Source organism: Dipteris shenzhenensis, chromosome 19 (genome assembly GCF_047967505.1).
Source record: "Dipteris shenzhenensis isolate YYH24624 ecotype China chromosome 19, Dip_SZ_1.0, whole genome shotgun sequence".
Classification (NCBI taxonomy): Eukaryota; Viridiplantae; Streptophyta; class Polypodiopsida; order Gleicheniales; family Dipteridaceae; genus Dipteris; species Dipteris shenzhenensis.
Genome location: NC_141614.1, coordinates 1939446 through 1966782, shown reverse-complemented (window position 1 = coordinate 1966782; position 27337 = coordinate 1939446). Strand labels below are relative to the sequence as shown.

Here is a 27337-nt window from a genome sequence, read left to right as displayed (position 1 = left end):
TTCGGCAGAGCAACAGTTCAGCCTAGTTCTGGAGAGCGTTCGGTGGAAGCTCTTGTACTGGAGCTTCGCAAAACTCTCTCTCGCAAATCAAGCTCTAGTGGTGAACTAGGTACTCCTTACCTCATCGTGGTACATTGCTTCTTGTTAGTGCTTTCATCGAGGTTGCATGGGACAGCTACACCGATTGGTTATTCGAAACTTCCTTTGGTCGGAATCAGATGGCACTTGCTACGACAGAGCTAGGGTGGCCTGGCAGACAGTGATTTTGCCCGAGACACAGGGTGGACTTGGCGTTATTGATCCTGAGATGTAGAGCAAAGTCCTCTTAGGCAAGCTGGTAGTGCGAGGCCTCCCCTCGAGGACGGAACCTTGGAAGCTACTACTACAACGGGGGTTTCTTGGGAATATGCCTCGCACTAGGGGCTAGTAGCAGCAATCCTATAGGTGGATATTCTCCAAGGCGCCATTGACAGGAAAAGGCTTTTCCTAATGCGGAGTCTCTACAAAGTGTGGCAGAGATTGACAGAAGGACTCATTCCAGCTAGGTGGTCTTGCAGAGAGGAGTTTGAGAGGTAACCGCTCATTTGGCACTCAGAGGTCAGAGACTCAAAGGGACACATGCTTGGGCAGCGGACTCATATTGGATGGGCACAGTGGGACCGTGGAGCGGCGAGATCTTTCGGGACTTGGCGACGACTTCCCAGAGAGACAGAGGCTCGGAGACAAGCTCTCTCCTATCTTCGAGGAGTAGGCACCATGATAGAGGAGATTGAGGAGGCTATCCCGGACTCTTGGTGGGAGGGATTACGGAGCCCTTGGACCCTCCACTGTTGGTCAAGACAGTTCTTGCGGACACGAGTACCGCTTTGGATACGCTTCTTTCGGGATACCCTTGGCTTCCCCCAGTCTTGCTTTTACCGAGTGGGACCGGGAGGATCTTTGCAAGCTGAGTTGGAGATGGAGGAGGGGACAGAGGTGGACTTAGAGGACTTGGAGTGCCAGAGGGTCAGGATAGTGGGCCACTTAGGCATGGCATGGTACATCGACCCCTCCATAGTCTTATCGACCTCGGAGGGAATAGTATGGCGCTTATGGATCTAGGAGGGGAGACCTTTATGTGATCCTCAGTGGGACCCAAGGGAGTGGTTGTGGGCAGCCTGCATCGTGCACTCAAACCGGGTTGAGGAGGTCACCTTCTTCTCATACACTGCTCGTATTGGGCGCCGTTTACAACTTGAGGCAGCAACATGGTCTCCCACGAGGGAACGTCATTGGCTAGAGCAGAATGTCCCGCGAGAGGTCATAGGCAGCTTGTGGCCCTGCCTTTGGACAAATCTGCGCCCGCGGAAGATTTCTTAATTCTTTTGGCTATTGGCGCATGGGGGCTTGCCCTTTGCCCGTGGCTGGAGCAGATGAGGATAGATGGCATATGCACTGGTTGTATGGATGGAGTTCCGGAGACGATCCCGCACTGTCTTTGGGGTTGCCTTGTCGCACAACGGATATGGCTAGCGTCCTTCAGGATTGTTGCCAGCACGCGGAGGATGAGCAGGAATTTCACGTGGGGGATGGTGGCCTGGCTCATTGAGGGAGGCCATGCCTTTGCGATCGACCTTGGCACGCCGATTTACAAGATACATGGGCAGCACTCCTCCAGCCCACGCCCACTACCTTTCCCGGAGGATGGTGTTTGGGAGACTATTTCCAGTATCACTGCCTGGAACGTCTGGGTAGCTTGATGCAGCCGGGTGATGGGAGGCCAGGCGACTTCTTCGACAGCTACCCTAGTAGTCAGTTGGCAGGATATCCTCTTCACCTTGCGCTCCATTTGGGAGTGCGGTACTCCAAGCTCGAGAGCAACTGTTGAGAGGCGGGAGCGCTTCCGCCAGAGATGGTCGACAGGCGTATTCTACACCCTTCCTGCGAGGGGTATTCGATAAGCGTATAGACCACCATCATGGTTGTTAGCTCCTCTTTTGGAATCTCTATAAGGCGATGAGCCATGAGATCCGGAAATGGATGCTCATTCTTGTAGCTAGCAACCGTTTTCTTTTTCATCAACAGCTCCTTTTGGAAGCTGGTTGTACTTCTTTTGGAAGCTGGTTGTATGGTTTTAAAGCATTAATAGAAGTTACCTTTTTCTTGGGAAAAAACGGGAAAAAAAACAAGAGATTGAAATCTTGCGCTTGAGCTTCAAAAAAGACTTTAGAGTTGGTGATTTTGTTACCAAATAAGGTCTCGAGGCAAGCCCAAATCTCCTTAGCAGTCCACATGATGAATTAGAGAGTCAGCCAAGCAAAGACCAATGAGAGCAATGGCTCTTGCATTCTACTGCTTCCATAACTTGCGTTGTTGCTGATCAAGTGTATCAATGTGGTTGTCCTCAACAATGTCCGAAGCTCCTTCATGCATGAGGAGCAGCTGCATCTTGGTTTGGCATGTGGGAAAGCTTTCTCCCTTGAACTTCTCCACGAGCAAGGAACTAGCAGGCAAGGAATGGCTTTGTGAAGGGGGCAGCAATTTGAAATGAATAACCAGCAAGTAGGTCGGCTGGTCTAGGGCTCTGAAATGGAACAACCACCACGTGTGCAAGGCGGTTGAAGAAATGCTTCGGTAGGCGTTTCCAGCAGCTGGTTGATGGGCTGAGAGGCTCCAAAATGCAGAGGCAGGTCCAAAATGTGCAAGGAGGCTCTCCAAAGCACACTGAAATGCTGCAGTAGGTCATTGAACAGAAAGTCGGCTGGTATATGTATGCTGGAGGGCTAGAAATAGCTTATAGCTGCCTTGAAAGACCTCGAACTACTGCAAAAGATGCTCACAGGTAGTCGGCTATGCAGCAGCAGCACACAAGGCTCTGATTTTGGTGATGAATGCTCTGAAATGACCTCGAGGGTCCGCACGTGTGAAAAATGCCTTGGAAAGTAAGCTGACCAGCAAGCAAAGAGGCTGTCTAGGGTGCCTAGAGCTCCAAAAGACCCGAATGGAGGCGGCAGGCTGTGGAGAGGCTCAAGGAAGATGCAAATGGCTGAAATGAGGGGGGCAGAATGAGCCGACTAGGAGGAAGAGACAGCATAGGAGGCATTTGAGCAGAATTAGGGTTAGGGCTGAAGAGGGTGATGATGTGGCAAGACGAATTAGGGCAGGGCCGACCTGCTTTGATACCATGAAGGAAACATGGAGAGAGAGAAAGAAAGAAAGAAATATATATTAACGTCCACAGGAGGCCTCGCAGTCCTATGGGACAAAGTGACACCAAAGAGAAAAACTCATACAAGCCACAACGGGCTGAGGCAAAGGGCGCGCTAAGACCCTTTGCTGAGTACTGTGCTGAAATAAAGAGAGCTCAATGGCTCAAGCAAAAACAAGTACAAAAATATCATATTGTATCATATCATATCTCGTGCTATCTGCTATTTGGAGCAGGCTGAGAACTGGAACTGGAAACTCAGAAATCGAAACCCGGCACTGTGGTGGCTCGTTTATGAGCGGTGAAAATGTCTCGATGGTTGTCTCATACTGTGACATCGAAGGGGGCGTGGTCTCCTTGATCTTTGAACCCGCTGAGCTATGTTCAGAGTGACCCCTCGTCTCGGGCGGTCCCCTCTGAGGAAAGTTGTGATAGGGCGAACCTCAATCAAGTGTGCTCTGGGCGCTCTCCATGTTGTGGGTGGCCTCTGCAGTCCTTTCTTGGTAATCCAGACTGTCGGCGCATCTCAAGCAGATAGAGCCCAATGCAGACTTGGTCATGGAAATGGATCAAGCGTGATAGCGGGCCGAAGCCACTCCCATCCTGATAGAGGCAATGGTATCGTCTCCGGATCTCGTAGTAGGCTGGGCAGGTGCAAAGAAAGTGTTCCTCTGTCTCAACCACCCCCAGTGTGTTGGTCCGCTGCTCTCTAGGTATACGTGCTGCTTTCCTTGTCTCAATCCTCAGTTGATGCGATGAAACCCGCATCTGCCCAATGGCGATCCTTAGTGCATGTGAGACTCTTCTGTCCTCGAGATATAGGGGTTTGACGGTGAATCCCCCCAAGCCCAAGACGCGTGGAGCTGTAGCAGATGTGACTCAGGGGGTGCATCCAAACTATTCTAAAAGGGGGGGAGCTTGTCCATTTTAATCACGTCTCTGGCAAGCCATGTGGATATACGGGCATACCATGTGTCTGCCCCACCCTTAGCTAGTCGTCTGGATGACTCCAGAGCCAGCCTCGGTAGTCTCCAATGGGGTAAGTCCCAAACTCTATGATGAAAGTCACTGTCTGAAAGATGGCATCAATGTGTAGTGGTGTCATGGTGAACTCTTCCTTATTATCTCATGCGAGACTGAGGGCTTGCTCCGAATCATCCTAAATCCCATGGTCACCTTTAGCCGCTCAAATGGCTTTCACATTGCTATCGGTAGATCACATCCCTAGAAGGGTGCTGCATACAGGGCAGTCGGTCGCACTAGCATATCGAAAAGCCAGCACTTCGTCGATGGATACTCAAATGAAGACATGATAGAAAGGCTTTCATTCATTCATCAAGTATGAAGTGACAAGTGGAGTACAACACTAGGCACACACACTCTAGTACCAAGTGCGTATGGGATAACTCCTAAGGTGACACGTGACACTCACACAAATCACTACTAGAACTCCTAGTAAAACACATCACACACACTCTTTGGCTATGATTTCTCCAACAACAAACAAACTCAAGGAAGCTCATAAGGAGCACTATGGTATGCCCTTCTTTCCTCTCCTCTTGAAATATACTCATGAGAGAAAAAGAGAGGACTCCAGAGTATGTGCGCTTTTGATTAAACATGTGGGAAGCTCACTTTGCCATCATTGATTATCCAGACAATATCCGCTCGACTTTGTTGAGATGTTTTTACAAGGGAAGAATTTCACGTGGTGGTGAGAGTTGAAGGCAAAGCCTTTTGTTCCCGAGTCTTGGATTGAGTTGTGTGAAGCATTCACAAAGGAATATCTACAAGAACCTGATGAGTATGATAACTTTCAAAAGCTTCAGAATTTGTCTAAGGGTACCAAGTCCCCGGAGTCAACTTTAGTTGCAAAGTTTCTTGATTCAATCGAAAAACATTACGGCTTGTTCTTTGTGAATAGTTTACCTAAGGATTATCAAAATGAAATCCAAAGAAACAAGCCATAGACACTTGAGGAGGCTATCCATTTTGCGAAGATCTACGATAGTACCTATGGACACAAGGAATGGATCTTCATCAGCCACGCAAAATGGCAAGCCTAAGAGAAGAAACAACCGAAAGAACCGTTGAGCCGGCAACTCAAATTCCAAGCCTAAATAGGCTAACTGGAACATGCAGACGTTGGAGCCTCTTGCGAGAAGCCTTGCACCAATTCTCTGGCACAGGATGAAGCGTGAGCCAAAGGGCGCTACTTCAAGTGTGGCAAGCTAGGCCACATATCACCCGCTTGTCCTCTGAACGGAGCGAAAGTTAAAGGGAACTGGCTGTTGACTTCATAGAATCATGTGCGCTAGGAAATCCTTGTCACATTGTTCATGTTTAAGTCTTTTCTTTCGATCTGAATTGTGAGAAATGTCGTTTCAAGGTCGATGTGTTTGGATCCCATGATTTAATTCTCATGGTGGGATATGTCAAGGGGTGTCTTATTTAATAATCGTAGTACTTACAATTTTATTGACATTTCTCTTGTACAGAAGCTAAACATTTTCCACATTTCCCAGCAGCCATTGCTACGTCGTTAATCTCGCGCATGGAGCCACTGAATCGTGGGAATAGTTATTTCTAGATCTTTAGGTGGAGATTCAGGGTTACTTGGAAGGTTTATCCTTCCATGTTATGAGATTACAGATCGTGTAGACCTTTTGATTGGCATGGAGTGGTTCTTTGCGAAGAACCCTTCTATAAATATTGACTACATGAATCATGTTGTAAAATTTCAGGTAATGGAAATTGGTTTACTCTTCAAGGGCATCTTCGTGAACCTATGGTCAAGATTGCCTCTCAACTTGATTTAAATTTACATGATTCTAATCATCAGTATTTTTGTTCTGCTTTGGAAATGTCTTCAGTTATTGCAATATGGAGACTGTGATGCTTTCTGGCTTGTAGAGAAACCTAAATTCTGTTTTGATAATAATTTAAACATTTTCTGCAAAACACACCTATGAAGCATGTCTCAATTGTGATAATGATAAGTTTGCTGTCCCAAAAAACGGCAAGCAGGATACGATTGCAGCAAGCTGTTTTACTCATAGTAATTCTTTAGCCATGGATTTGGCTGCCCACGTTGATGAATCAATGTTGGGTGAGCAGTGTACGGTTGGAATACAGCTACTCGTACATTTATAACATAAATCAGTCCGTTGACTCTTATGCCTTGGTTACAGAGGTAGCAGACATAATTAGTCGAAGCTCTTGGAGTGAGGAATCACTCGAGGCTCAACTAATACGTGAGATTCAGTCTGATTACGTAGACATGTTTCCAAAGGAACTTCCAATGGGTCTACATCCTGTAAGGGCCATTGACCATTAGATCGATCTTGTGCCGGCGGGTGGGCAGCTTGTCTTCAAGCAGCCCTATAGGACAAGTTCGATTGAGGAGGATGAAATTGCACATCCACTTCAAGAATCCTCTGATTGGGTCAAGTGACACCTAGCAAGTCACCTTGGGGTGCACCAGTGCTATTGGCGAAGAAGAAAGACATTGTTATGCGTCTATGCAGAGACTATAAGGGTCTTAATCGATTAACGATTAAGAACAAATATCCATTACCTCAGATGGACGACTCTCATGGATCGGCTTTGCGAGCTAAGTATTTCACTAAGATCGATCTGAGAACGGGCCATCACCAGATATGGACATCCGCATTTCGTATGAGATTGGGATATATGAGTTCTTGGTAATTCCATTTGGACTCACCAATGCTCTATCAGCCTTTCAACAAGTGATGGACGATTTATTTTGTCCACCTCTAGGAAATTTTGTTGTGGTCTTTCTTGATGACGTCTTAATTTATAGCAAGACTCTCTTGGAGCGTGGATGACATGTGCGGATAGTGCTGTCCATACTTGGAAAAAAGAGACTATGCTAAAGAGAGCAAATGTGAGTTTGTGAAATAGGAACTCACGTATCTTGAACATGTCATTTTGATAGCTGGTGTCCGTATGGACTATGAAAAAGTCAAGAAGGTATGTGAGTGGTCCATCTTGAGAACGATTACCGAAGTTAAATCCTTTCTAGGATTTATGTTCTCCTTCCAGATTCATATATGGAATTACTACGAGGGTACTCCGTTTGGAATGGCGTGCTTTTCTGAAAGGGTAAGGTGTGTATACCCGATGTAAGAGATTCGAGGCCACATAGATGTGTCTTTAAAAAGTATTTTCCTTGTAGCTTAGGTGGAGTGTTAACCAATCGAGGTAATGTTGTTGTATTTTGATCCATACCATCTACAATAACCCACATGTACTCATTTGGATGAGAAATAGCTTGCTCCTTCCAAAATGCATATTTTGTTCTAGAATGTCGAACAAGTCCATGATGAAACTCTCTTTTTTTGTGTGTGCTTCTTTTTGTTCTGGAGATGTTGCACTCTCAAGTGTTCACTTTAGATCATCACAGTCATTGCACTGTGACATTTTTTTCCTCTTTGGGATTTTAACTTGTCCAAAGCTTTTTTTCCAAAGAGTATACAAAGTATGAAAAGATGCCGGAGCATGCCCTCTTTGCCTTTGTGTTTCTCCAATAGAGTTAAATACTTATTTTTTTGTCAAACCTATCGGAAGATGCATGCCTGATAGATGGGGTCAGTGCTAGATATCCGAGGGTGCAAAGAATGTTGGATCTAGTCAAAAGAACTTTCTTATGGCCTAAGCTTAAAGTTGATGACGAACTGTATGTTCGAAATTCGTCAACAATGCCAAGTCAATAAAGCTGAGTGCTTGAGACGAGGTGGATTGTTGCATCCTTCAGAAATACCTAAGAATAAATGGCACAATATTTCCATGGATTTTGTGGTAGTTTTATTACGAATCTCTTGTGGGCATGATGCGATTTGGGTAATTGTTGACCGACTCACCATATTGGCTAGATTCATACCTACAAGAGGACTATTACAGCCACCTAGGTTGCTCACTTGTTTGTACTGAAGGTTTTAGTCTTTATGGCTTACTAGCTGAAAAATACTCATCTCAGCATGAGTTCGGGTGATCATGCAGAATCAGGTGGACAGATTGAATGGGTTAATTAGACTTTGGAAGACATGTTGCGAGCTTATGTCTCCCTAAGGCAGTCTAATTAGGAAGGTTACCTTCCTTTGCTGGAATTCACTTACAATAGTGCTAAGCATTCAGCATTGCGAAACAGTCCATTCATGTTGATGTATGGATATCACCCTAGAGCTCCTTAGAGAGTTGGCCTACAGAATGTTAAGGTGAGCTCTATTGCTGATTGGTTGCAAGAGCAACAAGATATGTTGCTAAGGAAAGCATAAGAGGTGCTCAAGATAGAGCATTGTTTTATGCTAATCAGAAGTAGATACCTCGAGCTTTCTTAGAAGGTCAGCAAGTTTACTTGAGAATCCCAAAAGATTCTTAAGTAATGCCAATACCCAGAATTATGTTTCAGTCCTTCTCTGTTTAAGGGGGGGAGAATGTTATGTCCACGCATGGACATAAGGTTAACCTATGGTCATGTGTCCTAACCTTGGGACAGTTAGGACACGTGGGGTACCTTTGGTACACTAAGGGGAGTTTTAGGCTTGAGACACCTAAGACAACCTATATTTATATAGGTGAGAGCCATTGCTCACTTTGGGCATTCTCAAGAGTGAGGCCTCCTGAGAATACCTAGCTAAGTTGAGAGCTTGTCTAGGGATGTGTCTCCCTAATGACATCTGTACGCAGATGGAGCTATGTGGTATGGGACGCGTAGCCTTACCTGGGATGGACTACGATCGAAGGTTTCTTGGGGGTGATCCTGAGGGATGTACGGCTGGGTGGTGACACACTAGCCGATACTGCAAGTGTCCCTGTGTTTGTATTTTGATATTTGTCTATGCTTGCAGGTTAGCATGGAGATAGAAGAGATCCTTGACCCCTAGCTTAGGGGTTCTTTCAATCTCCTCATGGCAGTTTTGAGACCCTCCTAGTACACCTCCCCATGTTCCTCCTCATTGGGGGGGGCTCACAGGTGGGGAGGTGACCTTGATAATCCTAACAATATCAACATCCCTAGGAAGAAGCTTATTGAGAAGTTTCTTTGAGTTGGAAAAGTTATTGTATCCAAAGAACTTGATAAATTTCAACCTGAAAAGCTTATGTGAATTAAGATCTGTTTTAGAAGTAGAGAGTGTTAAAAATCAGTGTCTTTGACTTACACGATGTTGCCAATCTAATCATAGTATTCTTCCACCATGAATTGCGTGACATATGTTGAAGTTCTCTTTTAGAAAGAAGAAGAGAGTTAGAAATGACTGTCTTTGACTTATAAGATTTTGCCAACCTAGTCGTAGTGCTCTCCCAGCATGAACTATGTGACGCTTTTTACCTTAGATGCTAGTAAGTAATTGCCGAACTGAAACAATTTCTATGAACATGAAAATAGGGAGATGGAGCTATGTCTACGAACATGAGAGCTTGCCCCTTGGTAAGTAATTAGTGTGTGATAGTTTTGTTGGTCAGCCGAACGTGCTAGGTCGACGTAATCAATAGGTTTGGTTTGGTTCCTTGACCTTGGGTGGGTTATCTAATATGTGTTGGCTCTCCTGCCATGGCCACCCTTTCAAGGGGCTGAACATAACTTGAGTCACATTGTGACTTTGGTAACCAACCAAGATCAGCAAGCTTAAGCCTTATCTCTGGTCATAAGCACGAGACCAAACTTCAAGAGGATGGAGTTAACCAGATTTGCAACAGGATGTGACATGTCATCGATAACCAATTCTCCATGTTTGACTTTGAATAGAAGGGCTGTCAAAATGCTAGACATGCTCATGTAGTCTAGTCCATATATTTTTGTCCACTTGTGAGCTTGACTTGGGGACATTAAACCTCGCAGGGTGATCCTCCTCAAAGGCATCAACAGACTGAAGCCTGAGAATTGAAAAGTATGCAATTTACAAAAGTCCAACCCATTGAAGGACTATACTTTGGATGGCCATACCACGAGAGCTCACTCAAAGAGGTAAAGCTGTCCATGAATATATCGTGTCAGGACGGACTGACCAAAGGATGGATCCTCCCTTGTGAGACCAGAGAATCAGTTTTCAGGCACACTTCCAATATTAATAGAATCCCTCCGGGGACTTGGGATGCAGGAACTGAGGGTTGGAGTGTAACAAAATTCCTGACTTAGTGATTTGGCATCTGAGGCTCTCCACTGTGCTTTATTAGTGAATGCTATGTTTTATTGTTTGTCTTTTTACACTGAGCTTTTCAAAACTACTGGAATGCCATAGCATATAGGCAGAGTCTATATCTTACCCTGTAAATCATGTTTTGTCTGCTTGTAGCTTTTTACAAGTGAGGCACATAAAGGCAGACATGGGGATATTCCCTGTTAGCTAAACTATGTGACTTTTTTGACCTTTTTTTTGGTTAAAACGTTCTATAGAGGGCAGTATCAGTTATTATGTAGTCCAAAGAGTTCTTTTGTCACAGGAAAAGATCAGTCAAATGTTTTGTGCTGTTTTAAATTAATTGGCTGCCTGGAATTTCGTTTAGGGATACATCGGAGTGAGTTGCATTCACTTTCTTTTCTAATCACTACTTTTCCATGCATGTCCTGATCCCTTAGCAGCAGGTTTTATATTGCTTTTATCTTCCATGCATTCCTGACTATATAGTAGAATTCAGGATAAGGTGTTTCTACGATTTGGACTTTGATGAGTATCTTTGCAGTTTAGTAGAATAATCAAGGGTTTTCATTCATTGTTCTTATAACAATAGTTGGTTCAGGCGGCTAGAATAAAGGCAGTATTTTTGAAAAAGGTCCCACTTATATTCTCCCCTGTTGGGCTGCAGTGCAATTTTATGGCTTTACAGGAGGCAGAGTGGACATGGTATGCCTCATCTACTCTTTTCTGTTAGATTTCCTGTAAGCTGGCTTACTCTTTTTATCTTGGAGGTGTGCAACCTTTGATGTCTTTGAAGGGCTTTCCTTCCCTGCTTGAATACTGGGATCGATTTGCAATCCACTGGTCAAATGCCCAAAGACCTATAATTTTGCAATGCAAGTGAATTGTGATGCATGAAAGGGCCTTGTTAGTTATAGCCCTTAAAGTTGAGACAGCATACTGTTATAGCCCTTAAAGTTGAGACAGCAAAGCATCGGAAATTTGTGTGCCCTAACGTATTCAAGAAAGTTCTGAACACGATGGAGGAGCTGCATACTGTTATCTAGTAAAATTTGGACATTTCAATCCCATCGGGATTTGCCTATTGTCTTCTCTAATATCTCTCAAGTGTCAAAAAGGGGACTAGTGAAATAGGCCTCTTCTGAGCAACTATTTCTTGCAGAGCTAGCTAATCTGTCTGCTCAAAGTGTAGTCTATGGACGAAGTTCTATGTCTTTGAAGCTTTTTGAGTTGATAGCAGTAAAGTCATAGGTGCACTATGTTTCAAAACTTTGATACTAAAATTGTCATTATTGAGACGTATGCTTTTCCCCTGTACAACTTGGGATACATTTCTTGTTGAGTTACCTTCTTTTGTTGTTCCTTGCCAGTTTATGTGTGTTCTTTCGTTTTTGTTGTTCATTTGCCCTCAACTATTCACCTTCCTTTCTCTTTCCAGTATAAAACCTTGAACCCTTTTGCTTTTTTTTTTTTTTTGGCTGGATAAAGGTTATAGAAACTCAGTATGCTTAAGTTATGTGAGTACCAAAATAATTGTATGCAGTTTGGGTCTACCAGCTCAAGCGTTCTGTATTGGGCCTATTCATCCTATTAGCTCTTTTGTGCTAGCATATTGGTTCCGTCCCATCTCCAATCTGTCAATCTTTCACTCTTCGTCATTGGAACATCAATCTTAGCGTAATCTTGGATGAATCTTCTAAAGAATCCTGACAAACCTAAGAATATTTATAATTCTTCTAGATTTGTAGGATGTGGCCATTCCAATATTGCCCTTGCTTTGTCAGGGTCCATACGAACCCCTTCTTGGGATATTATATGTCCCAAGTATTTCACTTCTTTTGCAAAGAATTCACATTTGGATTCTTTAGCAAAGAGTGAATTATCCCTAAGCAGTTGGAACACTTTTTGCAAATGTTCCAAATGCTTTTTCTTGGTTTTACTATAAATAAGGATATCGTGTAGAAATACTACAGCAAATTTTCCTAGATATGGCCTTAAGACACTATTCATAAGTGTCATGAAAGTTGCTGGAGCATTTGTTAATCCAAATGGCTTTACTTTAAATTGATAATGTCCATACCTAGTACGAAATGATGTCTTAGGGACATCATCTTCCCTAATTCGTACTTGGTGATATCCTGATCTTCAATCAATTTTAGTAAAGTATTTTGTCCCTTGCAATTGATCAAAGAGCTCATCAATGCGAGGCATAGGATACTTATTTTTTATGGTGATTTTATTTAGTGCTCGTTAATCTATGCATAAACACATAGTACCATTCTTTTTCTTTACCAATAAAACTGGTGCAGACCAAGGTGAGCTACTTGTTTGGATTTGGCCCTTCCTAAGATATTCTGTTAACTGTCTTTCAACCTCACGTTCCTCCGTTTGACTAAGCCTATATGGGGGTTTACAAACAGGGGTAGATCCAGGAATTAAATCTATTTTATGATCTACTTCTCTCTCAGGAGGTAAACCATCAGGTAAATCAGACGGAAAAACATCTTTAAATTCAAACATTAAATCATTGAAAGAACATTTATACTTTTTAACATTTTCAAAAACAACATTACTTCTTTCCGATGCAGAAGACATAAAATCACCAATAAAAGTAAGTTCACAAAGATATACCTCGCATTCTTCTTGGTGTAGTAGTCGTTCCAATTCCATCGAATAAATAAGAGGAGAGTTAGGCACATCATGTTCTCCTTGAATTTGGAAGACTCTACTCTCTTTTTCAAACATAATGGAGTTATTAAGATAACTCCTTTGTAAGCTATGCCCAAGACTATACAGCCATTCTCGACCAAGCACTACATCTGTTCGGTTGAGATGCATGATTTGGAAATCCAAGGCATCCTGATAGCCTTGAATATCCACCTCTATACCATATATCATGGTGTCCCAAACTTTTTTATCACTGCCCTTTGCGAAAGAGACTACATATTTATGGGCACTGGGACTCTTAGGCAATTTTAATTTCTTAACTAACGAGTAGTTTAAGAAATTATGTGTTGCACTATCATCGACCATCACTCTTACTCTTTGTCCCTTAATTTTTCCATGCATCCTCATTAAATCATGAGGACCAAAGGTGGGCTGCCACATTGCCGATGATAGACAGCACATGTGGGTGCTATCCTCATGATAGACTTCTACCTCAGTGTACTTTTCAGTACCATTAAGGGGCAACACTTGCACCGCATGCACTTGTTTTTGTGGAGGTCTATTTGGGGCTTTAGCTCCCACTGGTTTATTTTTAGGACAGTTCCAAGCAGCATCCAAGCATTTGAAGCAAAGATTTTCTTGCGTGGCTCTTTCATAATCCTCTTTCTTCAAGAGAGGATAGTTTTGTGTTTGAGGTTTCTTAGGTGGTGCTTGAGGAACCCCCTTCTTAAAGTGTCCCTTCCTTTTCAAATTGGGAAATTTATTGAACTTTGGAATAAAACCTGTTTGCTCCGAAGTTCCAACTCTGAATTTTTCCGTCGTATCATCGTACATTTGGGCATACTTAATGGCTTTCTCGAAGGTTTTAGGAGAATTTCTTTTCATCTCAATCTTATAAGTGTCTTTGAGACCTCTCACAAAACCCCTTATCTTTTGAAATTCATCAATTCCCTTCAGCTTAAGGACTGCCTCCCTATAGTTCGCTATGTATTGGACTAGAGTGTTTTTACCCATAGTGCAATTGTCCCAAGCCTCCCATGCTCTTTCTAATTCATTTTCCGGCAAAAAGTCTTTTAGGAAGGCTTGTTCAAACTCAGTCCAATATCTAGGAATTCTATCACTCTCCCTGAGGCTCATCCACCATTTATAGGCTTTATTTCCAAGGGAAAGACTTGCTTTCACGACTTGATTTTTAGGGGGTGTATTCCTGAGTCGGTGGAAGTCTTGCCATTTTTGCAAGAACGTATTAATCGCATCTTTATTACGCTCCTTTTCTTCCCCATTGAAAATTGGCGGTATAAGTCCTTAAGGATGTTCGAGGTTTCTCTAAGTAGAGAGGTGGACCTCTCAACTTGATTAGGAGGGATCGGTGATTTTTCAGTAAGAGATACCGATTGAGAATCGGCTATCTTAGTTATAGCTTCAGCTAGGGTTTTTAGTGTTTCACTGATAACCCTAATTGTGTTTCTATATTTTGCGTTTGAGTTTCAAGTTTAGTGAATTCCGCATACGGAATTACATAATCACCGTAATCAATATCCTCCATTTCCACATTATCCTCTTGCGTTTCAGTTTGTACTTCCTACTATTGCTTTCCCCTTTCTAGCCCTTTCCTCAGCCTCCCTAATCATATCATTCCCTAGAGTTGTCATTTCAAAGACATATATTTTTCAGAAATTAAAGCGAAACGCTTTATGTCAGAGAGAAAAATGTAGTGCTCACTTCCCTGATATTTGTTTCAGGCGTTGGATTTGTCTTTGAAGTCGATGCGTCCTCTCACGCTTTTAATTCTTGATCTCTCTCCCCGATCCTTCTCTTCTTTATACTCTTTACTTTGAACTTTTCGACCCGATCTTCTTCTTTGAGTTTGGCGAGGCTAAGGAGATTGGAAAGAAGAAGAGGGTGAAAAAAAAACTTTGAAAAGAGGGGTAGAAATGCTGTGTGATGAGGTGGCTCTTTTTTTAAATTTCTTTTCAAAGGTTTTTAAACCTTAGGATGATGTGGCTTTAAGTAAAGGCAAGTAATGTGGCGACGGCCTCTGTGTTGGTCTTTCAAATCATCGGGAGTCAAAACCGCTGCGCAGACACAGTAATTCTGACAAAACTTAGAGATCCATTTCAGTCCGTGACATTCTGTAACGACCTCCCCCAATAGGTTGAAAAAGTGTCTATCATGTTGTCTGATTCGAAGGAATCATTGCATTCTCGGTGACGCAAATCAAGAGATCCAAACTGTGTCGACAGATTCTTCACTTGACTCCTATACTCCAACTTCTACAAGGCGGACTAACTCACGAAGTGGAACAGCAAGTGTATTGCAGTCGGTGAGTTAGAAAGCTCACGTTACGAGGCTGGGCTTGCAGATGAGTCAGAAACTATCAAATGATCATTCAAGAGGCTGTCTTGAGCGTTGCGCGTGCGCGGATTAACGAATTAATGAGCTTAAGTCTGCTGCTTGACTTTAGCTTGCTGTGGCGCCGAATCGTGGATGGTTCTTCCAACTTTCCAAGTATCTTCCGGATGAATCCGAAATCCGTAAGCCTACTTATGGCATAAGTCCCCTATAAGCCGCCCCTGGAGTCTGAAATTCTGAACCTCTGAGAGCCTACTAATCAAAGGCTACAACAGCTAACACCCGCACAGCCGCATTGGTCCTGCTAACTCCTAGAGTGTCCCGCAGTGCCCCGCACGACTCCAATCTCCATGCTTCGCAAAGCGTGTGGCTATAGGCTATCCTATACAGTTGTAGTACTTCAGCTCAGCTCTGATACCAATGAAACATCACCGTAAAGAGGGCCCAATTCGAATTCTCCACCCATCCACGATTCGTCGAGTGCTCCCCTTACATTCATCCGTGAACTCTCTCCTGAGTTCCTTGTCCTTCCTTCCTTTTTTTGGAGCTTTTCTCTAGAATCTCCCATGAACCCAGTGCATGACATGTGGACCCCTTTTATGCCAAGTGTCGTTTCAAAGGACCTTAATCATTTGACCCCTCTTGGCATCCTTCTATAATGCTAGGCATTAATTCGCGTGTCCACCGTTGTGTTGGAATCGGAGTCCTAGTGTGTGTGGTCCTAGAGTCCTAGGAGTGTCCTACAATTGTGTGTGTGTGAAGAGTCTTGAGGCCACTTGTGCCACCTCATGTGGTAGGTGTGATTCCTCCCCTAGATTATAGGATCTAGATTCTCTTGTGTGTGACCTCATCTATGAGGTGTCTGTGTGGGAAGATAAGGCTTGCCCAGCCTATAAAAGAGGCTATGTACTTGCTGTGATAACACAATCTATCAACATCAGTTCGTGCCTCAGCTCTTGTCTCCAATCATGTGTCTCTCACCCTCTCCCCATTTTCAACAGTTGGTATTAGAGCAGGTCTTCCCTGACTGAGCCTTGCCTCATCACACACGATTTTCCTGCCATGTCTCTACGATAACATTGCCGTATGTCTCCACCGCACATCGCCATCTCTACGTGCGGCGACCAACAGGCCGTTCCAGTTCTGCCCGCTATCTTCCCTGATGCTGCGCCATTCTGCCCGTCCTCCCTCGCAGTCTGCTCACGCATCCCTCGTAATCCTACCTCTCTCCTCCGCTGGGCCACTCTTCCGTCATCTCCACGTTGCTTTCAGAAGGCTAGATATGGGAAGCTCAAACGGCATGCTCGATGTTGGGTCATCGCTATTGATCATTGGACGAGCGTGGACTGCAGAATAAAGATGGATTGCAATTGCAAAGCACATCTATCTCTGCTCTACAGCAGCATTCTGCCCCAATGACCTGCGACAGACGACCTTGTGAGGGCCGTGGCCATCGACTCGTACGTTGCCATTCAGGCTGCAGCAAGCAGCAAACAAACCCGCCATCTTGCGGATCTTCTGCCGGCTCCTCTGTTCGCTCTTCTACCCGCCTTTGCTGCCCTACCACGAAACTGCCCACGCAGCTCTTGCTGACCCGAAGCTGCCCACGCTGCTGCTCCAGCTCTTGCCCACGCTGCAGCTCCTGCCCACACAACTGTTGCTCTATGCTGCACCTCTCTGCCCACGCTGCTGGTCTTGCAAAAGTCGTCTTTCAGCCGCCACAACTCAAGCCCAGCATTTCTGCTCCATGACGACTTGAAGAGCGGCTTGTTCCAGCCCATTTCTGAGCCCAAAACTCTAAATTGCGATTTTCAAGAATTTTGCCTCATTTTGGGTGAATTTGTTGGGGCTTTTATGGTCTGAAGCTTCCCTAGTATTGCTAGAACACTATGCTCTAGGAAATTTTGAAAAGCCCCAATTTTCTGCAAACCCTAATTTTGCAGCAACCCTAACCCAAAAATCTAGGGCTTTTCTGTCTTGTGTCTTCCTTTGGCATAATTGAAGCTTCTACCATGTAAAATTTGGGCTTTTTTTGCAAAATTTGAGTAAACATTGTAAGGGATTTAGACACTGGCTGTAATAACAGCTAAGACCTTCCCACCAATGGAGAGCATAAAAAACTCCTCGTTCATCGAGAAATTCTCAGGGAGCAATTTCCCAACTTGGCAGACGAAACTCCGGCTTCTTCTTATGCGAGAAGGCATATGGAATATCACCAATGGCAAGGAGCCCAAACCTCAAAAGTGATGATGCTAGAATCAGTTGGTGGGAGAACCAAAATGATAAAGCAATGGCTATCATTGGTGTAGCTTTAGCTGATAACCTTATCCAGCATGTGGATTTTGATAAAACTGCAAATGACGTTTGGGAAAAATTAGAGAATTTGTTTGGAAATAAGATCAATAATTCCAAAGTATTTCTGAAACAAAAACTCTTCAAGCTCAAGATGAAGGAAACTGAAACCCTCAATGAACACTTGAGCAATCTTGGGTCAATTCTCCAATAATTATCTGCCATCCGAGCCATTGTTGAATATGATGATCAAGTTGCTGTACTTCTCTCAAGTATTGAAGACATTTCCAAGTACAATGAGATCCTTGCTATCCTAAGAGTCAGCCGCAATATGAGCTTTAAGGATATGGTAGCTCATCTCATTGATGAGGACCGTAGGCTTACAGAGAAAGCAGAATCTTCATTTGAATCTAGCAAAGCATTCTTTCTCAAGAATAAGCCCAAGAAGAAAGGAAAACCTCTTAAATGTAATTATTGTCAGAAGCTTGGCCATCCAGAGGATCGTTGCTTCAAGAAGATGGCAAAGGTACAAGCCAAAGAACATGCCAATCTGGTTGCGGAGCAGAGCGAGGACGAAGACGATGAAGCTACACCCTCTGGACCTGAGGAACAAGCCTGCACTGCTGCTGTTTCTGGTCTATCCCTCCATGAGGTGATAGATGAAGAGTGGGCTTTCTAGAGTCATGTGTGTTAGGTACTCTGCCTTGGGTAGTCCCCCTAAAATGATGTAATAATTTGTCATTTTGTGTGCCTTGTCCTATAAAAGGCTCCACTTATTTCCATGTACCCAGTTAGGAGACAGAGGGGTTGTTATGTCTTTCCTTTGCTTGGTCGAGTTCCAGGATGTTGGTGTACTCCCTAGACCTATGAGTTGGTCATGCATCCATGCTTAGATTTGAGTCTCTGATCACGTTGACACCTAAGCCATGAGAGTGCTTGGTTCAACCTCTGAATTATGCTCAGCTGTTAGCCTCTGAGATTGCCTGGGATGCACAGTCTGGATGATGTCATAGTTTCTCACCCTAGCTCCGAAGGGGGGTTTGTTGGAATCGGAGTCCTAGTGTGTGTGGTCCTAGAGTCCTAGGAGTGTCCTACAGTTGTGTGAGTGTGAAGAGTCTTGAGGCCACTTGTGCCACCTCATGTGGTAGGTGTGATTCCTCCCCTAGATTATATAATCTAGATTCTCTCGCGTGTGACCTCATCTATGAGGTGTCTGTGTGGGAAGATAAGGCTTGCCCAGCCTATAAAAGAGGCTATGTACTTGCTGTGATAGCACAATCTATCAACATCAGTTCGTGCCTCAGCTCTTGTCTCCAATCATGTGTCTCTCACCCTCTCCCCATTTTCAACACGTTGCACTGTCGAGCCCTCTGGCTTCCCACTTCACCATATCCACACTCCCGGGATTATGGCTGACATAACACCTCAAATATGGGAGGACATGGGGGAGGTGTACCAGCAGCATATGGGAAATGCTACGTGGGCAGAGAAATGAGATGCCATGGGGGCAGATCTGAGGGAATGTGCAGGGCTGTCACATGGGCAGCATGCAGGCTGTCATGTGGGTAGCATGGACAGCAAGGAAAGCTGTCAGAAGACTGCGACAGGCAGCAGCAGCCTGGAGCAGAGAAGACCCTGTAAGGACAGCCAAACCGGACTGTCTGGACCAACTCAAAGGGCTGGAGACACACCTGCAGGCCTGCACAGGTTCTAGGAGAAGATTGGAGCAGAAGACTGGTAGTTGAGGCAGAAAACCATAATCAGACAGGCACAGTCTATGAGGGTGCTATGTGGCAGCCAGGCGTCAAGTTCTGGAGGAGCTGTGTCTGCAGATCTGGGGCGGGCCGGTTTTGCAGACTGGTTGGGCCATGTTTAGGGTCTTCAGCCGTATACAAAAGGCCCAATTCCTGGGCATTTGTATCCCTCACAGTAGGCTGTATTGCAGAGCAGCAGGGAGGCCAACAACTGGTCTTGTTGGGCTAGAGATTGCGCATCAGTCTGGAGCAGCAAAGAAGGCCAAACAAGAGGCAGTCCAGCCTGCAGATCATCTGAAGGGTGAAGAGCAGCACCAGACGAATTGAGGTTTAAGGAACAAACACCGCCTTGCCATTGGCTTCCACTGGAGGCATGTTTGCAGGGCATCACTAAGCTCTAGGAGAGCACACAGGCCTCAGTGTTTTGAAGGTGTGATGAGGAGGTAGAACAGTCTTGTAGTCATAGGGGTTCAGATCTAGGCAGCACCGTGCTGCTAGATGGTGGCATAGTGTGCACACCTTTTGTACAAGGTTTTGCTCCATCTTTGGAACAATATATATTCACTGTCTCTACTGTCACAAGCATAGTTCAATAACGGTCTGCATCTCCCTCCATGCTCTTTTATACATTAAGGAAAGAAGTGTGATTTAATTTAGCACTGTATGGGTCTAGCCATATGCTTTCATAATCTTCTACTGCAGGGAGTGTTGGCTGTAGCAAGCCACCTCTGTGTTTTCTAACATGGTATCAGCACCCTGAGGTAGACTCACAAGTGTTGGAAGCTCGAGGGTGAGAACCTTTAAAAGGAGATCTTGGCTCAAGTGACTTCTACGTCTGAAGGACAGGTACCCGAGAAGGAGGGTGACTCAGATTCAGATGTGTACTTGTCCTAAGCCCCTTATTTCCTCATCAGGTCTCCTAGACTACCCGTTCCAAGCTTTGGGGAATCGGCTAAGCTCGATGGAAGCAACTACCCTCTTTGGAAGATGAAGATCTACAGCCACTTGGTGGTTCGGTTGATCATGGAGATAATTGACAGGAGTGGAGCTAAGGTCACATGATATGAAAAATGCACATGGGGTAGTAGTGACACTAGCGGATCCAATTGCAGTCAAGGATTGGGTACTGCGAGATGCATAGGCCCTCGCCATTATTATTGGTATGTGGACTCAGTGCTCCCTCACATTCAAATGGCTGGCACGGTGCATGGACCACAGATGGAGGCTATGTACAAGATCAACAATACGACTAGAATCGACTTGGAAACTGAACTCTACTACATGAGGATGGAGGAGGGGTACATGGTGGGTGATTACATCACCACGATCAAGATGGTGAGGGATTAACTATCAATAGTTGGTTAGTAGAAGGATTCGGTGCGGATTGCTTGGCTTCTGCTGGGCATGCGCCCTAAGAGCTGTATAGGGTTTTTAACAACCATGGCTGCACGACAATGGTTGGCTCCGGTTACTTTAAAGGAGCTAGTGCCTATGCTTCTTCAGGAAGAAGCTCGTCAGAGAAGGTATGACGGATCCAATGAAAAGGCCTTTGTTGTGCAAGACAAGAGCAAGGGCAGGCTTGACAACGGCCCGACAACAAAAAGAGGAATGACAAACTTGATGATGAGGACTCTTCATCTCGTGGAAGCAAGAAAAAGAAGAAATGCTTCTACTGTGACCAGCCATGGCATTTTGTGAAGGGCTAAAGAAAGAAGAAGGCTGACCAGAAGAGAATGAGTCCAATCACGAGTCAGACGAGTCAAAAGTGGCAGCCAATGTGGTAATAGAAGTAGGGGAATTTTCTTGGTGACAACTCTAAGTGTTGCTGAAGATAAGGTATGCAAATCTGGTATACATGTTTATATGTCTAACGTTGAGAGATGGTCCGATGAGTCAGAGGGACTAGAGACCTTACTTGAAGTGCAACGATGTTTGCTCAAATTTTTGGGAACAAAATGAAGGAAAAAGAGAGATGGAGAGCAAGCCACATAAAACGTACTGAATAGAAGAGATAGAAGAAACATACAAAGGAGAAGGTTTTGTTTAAGTGACAAAACCTGCGAAATGCCTCAAACTTCTCACGTGGAGGTGCTTTGGTGAATATGTCTGCAACATTGTCATGAGTAGAGACTTAGATCATACTGATCTTCCCTGTATGCAACTTCTGTCTAACATAATGATAATGAACCTCAATTTGTTTTGTGTGAGCATGATGCAGGCCATCTCCTGGTGGTTCTAGTGATGCCCTATAGGCCATGGTATGTGCCTTGTAGGCATAAATATAGGCACTTGTAGTGTTAGTGCCTTTTAGGCCACATAGGACACTTAGTCCTATGTGACAACTAGGACACTTAGTCCTAGGTCTAGGTACTTGTACCTTGTACTCCTTTTTTCATTATCCTAGTTGACGTGACGGTAGACTCTATCGACTCTTTGTACCTTGCTCTCTCTCTCTCTTTCTATTCATTGATCCTACAGTGGTATCAGAGCCAAGGTCTACACTTGTCTTCCAGCTCTCCTCAGCCCCTTGAGCCCTCCATCGCTCATTGGAAGTCTGCTCCTTTGTTGGTCGTTCTTGCTCCAGCCTGTTCGAGGCTCTCCAGCTGCTGTCCAAGGCTCCCAGAGTCTTTTTGCCGCCATTTTTTGTGCTGTAGATCCAGGCGCCCAGCTCCCCGGACCTACATTGCTCCCTGCGCCTCCCTCCCGTACAGTCTGTACGACTGTACGGACGTTTGTACAGATACGTACGGATCTCGCGTCAGATCCCGTATGTCTTCTACAAGTGCCTGCGTCGTACGTTGTACTTGTTTCGTACCCGCTTCGTATTGCGCTCCGTACATGCATTCCATATAGCCACGTACTTGCGTCGTACCTATGTTGTACTTGCGTTGTACTTTCGTACAATCGTACTTGCAGCTGTTCCATACAAGATACCTGCTGTATTCCGTACGGGTATTTGCAGTGTTGGGGCTTTTGCAAGACATTGGCAGATTTGGGGTTTTCAATACCTTCCATTTCCTCTAGTTGCAACTTCTTGCAAGAACACTAGAGTTTTGGGATTTGGTGTGCAATTCCTTGTTTGATTGCAGTACATTGGGTCAAGTTGCAGGACATTGAGTCACATTTGCAGGACATTGGGTCAGTTTACAGGACATTGAGTCACATTTGCAGGACATTGAGTCAGATTCGCATACATTGGGTCACATTTGCAAAAATTTCAGCAAAATTTGGGGTTCTGCATTTGCCCTCTTTTTGGCCTATTTGCCCTCATTAAATTTGGGGCTTTTGCGAGATTTGCTGTTTTTGCAGTGAACATTGCTTGCCACAGTCACATTTGGGTCAGATGTGCATTTGCCCTTTGTTTTGGGTTGGTTTGCAGATATTTGCTGTCATTTTTGGACAGCCAGCTTTTGCAGTGATAGCCTTGAGGCTTTTGGGTTTTCAGGTCTCTTTCAGGGTATCACATTTGCTATGGTTGGGAACAATCAAGATCTATTTGGTGTTCTTCGTGAAGATGATAAGTTGGATGGCACCAACTATCCGATGTGGTCTTATCTCATGAAACATATTCTTGCTGCAAAGCATTTGTGGAATATTGTTTCTGGGGTTGATCTGAGGCCAGCCAATGCTACAATGGTTGCCTCTACTGTTGGTCCCTCTGCAGGGGTACTCCTGATGATGCCTCATCTTCTAGCACACCTGCTACTACTCTTCCAACTCAGGTTTAGTCAAGATGGGATGCAAGAGATGCAAATGCACGTTCATGCATTGCTTTATCATGCAAGAGAATCATTATTCCACACATCTGGTCTTGCAGGACAGCAAAGGATGCTTGGGATAAATTGGCTTCTCTCTATCAGATTCGCAATGAAGCACGCGTTGCATATTTGAGAAGGCAATTCCAGGAAGTCAGCATGAATGAAGGTGACTCTACGGATGCATACCTGACAAAGGTCAAGGACCTCATGGAACAACTTGCCAACATTGATGAGGTGGTGCCAAATTCACAGCTTGTCAGTACCACATTGAATGGACTGCCAGATACATATCAAGGGTTTGCTACAACCCTTCGATTAGTGGCCATGGGTAATCCAGACCACTATTCTTTTGATCAGCTAGTTACTTTGCTTTTGCAAGAAGAGCAAAGTAGAGCTAATAGACAAGCCATTATTCCTGATCATGCATTTGCTTCACAGCAGACAGGAAGAGGCAAGGCTTCCAAGCCTATGGACAAGCCAAAATCTGCGCATAGCAGCTGCAATTCCTCCCATGCATCTAAAAATACAGCAGATAAGTCAAAGAAGAAAAGATGCAACTATTGTCGCAAGCCTGGACATGACATTTCAAAATGCAGGAAGTGCATTGCTTCGGAGAAAAAGAAAGCAGGATTCACAGTTAATGCCTCTCATGCTATTGAATCCCATGAGCCAGAAGATGCTTCACATGCACATGCTCATGCTCTTCAGGATGATTGGGCATGGGCTGTCCATTGCTCATTTGATCCCTCCAAAGCTGATGCATTCTTTACTGCTAATGATGCTCAGTCCTGGTACTTTGATAGTTGTGCTTCCAAGCATGTCACATCTTGCAGACAGTTGTTTCATTCCTTAGCTCGTGCACCTCGAGGGGGGACTGTCACATGTGCTAATAATGCTTCATATGCTGTAAAAGGAGTCACTCTGACAAATGTTCTTTTTGTGGAATTGAAGTCAACTTGATTTCAATTTCAGCAATTGCCACTTCAGGTTTCAGAGTTATTCTTGATGGCTACAGATGCCTAGTTTATGATCTTCGTGATGACAATGCCATAGTTCTCACTGGCACTTTGCAAAAAGGGCTTTATCACCTTGATCATCACTCAGCTGCACTTTCTATTGAAGCATTGGCTATTTCAGATTCACAGCTTGCTGAAACTCATCTTTGGCATGAGAGAATGGGCCATCTCAATTATAGAGCTCTTGCAAAGCTACATTCACAGCAGATGGCAAATGATGTACCTCAAACTCACACAGTTTCCAAACATGTGTGTGAGGGTTGTCTTTTGGGTAAGATGCATCGATTTCCTTTTCAAAAGAATTGTCCAAAACTCTCACAAAGGAAATTGCAGCTAGTGCACAGTGATGTCTGTGGCCCAATGAGGACAAATGCCATTGGAGGGTACAAATATTTCATGACTCTCATTGATGATTTCACAAGATATTGCTGGATATATCCTTTAAAAGCCAAATCTGAAGTTTTCTCATGCTTTCAGAGGTGGCTGAAGATGGTTGAGAATGAATCAGGATGCAAGCTTGTCACCCTCAACACAGATAGGGAGGTAGAGTATATGTCAAAGGAGTTTGATGCATTTCTGTCTTCACGGGGCATTATTCACTCATGTACTACTCCTTACACTCCTCAGCAGGATCCTATTTCTGAAAGGAAAAACAGGTCCACAATGGAGATGGCCAGATGCATGCTTAAGGCCAAGTCTTTGCCCAATAAATTTTGGATTGATGCAGTGATGTGTGCCAACTATGTGCTGAATAGATCACCTACACGGGCATTGAAGACTGTTACACCTTATGAAGCATGGAAAGGCAGGAAGCCTTCACTTTCACACACGAGAGTTTTTGTGTCTCTTGCATATGTTCATGTACCATCTCAGCTGAGACATAAGCTTGATGACAAGGCAATCAAATGCATATTTATTGGTTACAGCCAGGAGAGCAGAGGGTATCGGTTATATCAACCAAATACTGGGAAGATTATTGTCAGTAGAGATGTAATCTTTGCTGAATATTCAGCTTCTCCTCTTGTGGACTGCAAAGCTAAGCCAGATGTTGACATGTTTGATGCCTTTGAATCTTGGTTACCTCTGCCATCCTCAGAAGAGGACTTTGACCAGCAACATGAGCCTCCTGCAGGCCCTCCACCAAGCAATAATCAGTCACTACCTCATGCTGATGTGTAGGTTTCTCTTCTGGCACAAAATGATCCCACTATTCATGATGCAGTCATTGAAGAAAGAGCTGTCAATAGACAGCAAAGGCAAGTTCCCAGATGGCTTCTTGATACATCGAGGGACAGGATACAAGATCAGCCTTTTGCTGCCCGGACAAGATCAGGGAATAGACAGCATGGTCACTTTCTTGAGTTTGCACTCCTTGCTACAGCTTGCAATGAAGAGCCTCTGTGCCATAAAGATGCTTTTGACAGCAAAGAGTGGATGGATGCAATGAGAGCTGAGTTACATTCCATTGCTAAAAATGACACATGGGAATTAGTAGATCTCCCTCCTGGCAAGCATGCCATTGGTACCCGGTGGGTCTACAGATTAAAAAGGAAATTTGATGGCAGCATAGATCGATACAAAGCCCGTCTTGTTGCAAAATAGTATGCCCAACAAGGCATTGACTTTGAGGAGACATTTGCTCCCACATCCAAGATTACTACCATTAGCTGTGTCATTTCCATTGCAGCCCATCATCATTGGCAAGTGCACCAACTTGACATCAAGACTGCTTTTCTTCATGGGGATCTGCAGGAAGAAGTATATGTCACACAACCTCCTGGCTTTGAGGTTGTTAATTCTGAAAATAAGGTATGCCGGCTTAGAAAAGCCCTTTATGGTTTGAAGCAAGCACCCAGGGCATGGTATGCCAAAATTCAAGTAGAAGTATATGTCACACAACCTCCTGGCTTTGAGGTTGTTAATTCTGAAAATAAGGTATGCCGGCTTAGAAAAGCCCTTTATGGTTTGAAGCAGGCACCCAGGGCATGGTATGCCAAAATTCATGCACACTTACTATCCCTTGGTTTTCAGAATAGCCCCATAGAACCCACTCTTTATGTCCGTGGGAGTGGATCTGATTTTTTAGTGCTGATTTTATATGTGGATGATATGCTCATCACGGGCCCAGATACTCAGCAAATTGCAGCTTTCAAGGCTGATTTGCAGCAAATTTTTGACATGTCAGACATGGGACAGCTCCACTAGTATTTGGGCATTTAGTTTGCTCTTGTTGAGGGGGGTATCATGATGTCTCAGTCCAAGTATATTGGACAGTTCCTTGATCGTTTTCAGTTCGAGGATTGCAAGCCAATCTCTACTCTAGTGGACCTTGGCTTCAAATTCTCAGCTCATGATGGGAGCCCACCATGTGATATCACTCTTTATCAGCAGGCTGTTGGATGCCTTATTTATTTATGTCACACCAGACCTGACTTACAGTATGCAGTATCTCAGCTCATCAGATTCATGCACATTGGCAGTTCACAGCATTGGCAGGCAGTAAAGAGAGTCTTCAGATATCTCAGAGGCACTCAGGATTTAGCCCTCTTCTATGGTGATTAGGATTCACTTACCATGCATGCTTACATGGATAGTGATTGGGCAGGATGTTCGGACACCAGAGTGTCACATACTGGCAATTGTTTTTTGCTTGGCAATTCATGTATCTCTTGGGTCAGCAAGAAGCAACCAACAGTTGCCACATCTAGCTGTGAGGCTGAGTACAGGGCAGCTTTCACCGCTACAGTAGAGTGTGTTTAGCTTCGACAGTTACTTACAGATCTTGGTATTCGCCAGACATCCTCCACTATTGTCTACACTGACAGCCAGAGTGCTTTGGCCATTGCGCGTGTTTCATGTGCATACGAAGCATATTGAAGTTCACTATCATTATGTTCGGGAGCGGTTGTCAGCAAGAGACATAGAGTTGTCCTATCTTCCCACGGAGGACAACATAGTAGATATGTTTACAAAGGCACTTCCTCGTCCCAAGTTCGAAGTCTTCCGACAGGCTTTACACTTGGTTCCCTTTGTTACATGATCTGACATCCCTTGTACATTCATAGGTGGCTATATCCTTTTGGATGAACATGTGCCACCATGACCAGAGAATACCAGGTATTCTGAGACGTTTCCAGAATACTTCAGCCCA

General features: G+C 44.4%; 1 protein-coding gene across 3 annotated transcripts in view; it reads left to right on the top strand.

Moving 5' to 3' along the window:
- Positions 1-27337, top strand: part of LOC147889913 (mitochondrial adenine nucleotide transporter ADNT1-like) — an 87810-nt gene that overhangs the window by 36563 nt on the left and 23910 nt on the right. For all 3 annotated transcript variants that reach the window (XR_015542724.1, XM_087390532.1, XM_087390533.1), the window contains one exon: positions 11015-11052. Coding sequence is in view for 2 of the 3 variants with exons in the window: in XM_087390532.1 (XP_087246658.1) it covers positions 11015-11052 (38 nt within the window). In the remaining variant the exon portion in view is untranslated. The remainder of the gene's footprint in view (positions 1-11014; positions 11053-27337) is intronic.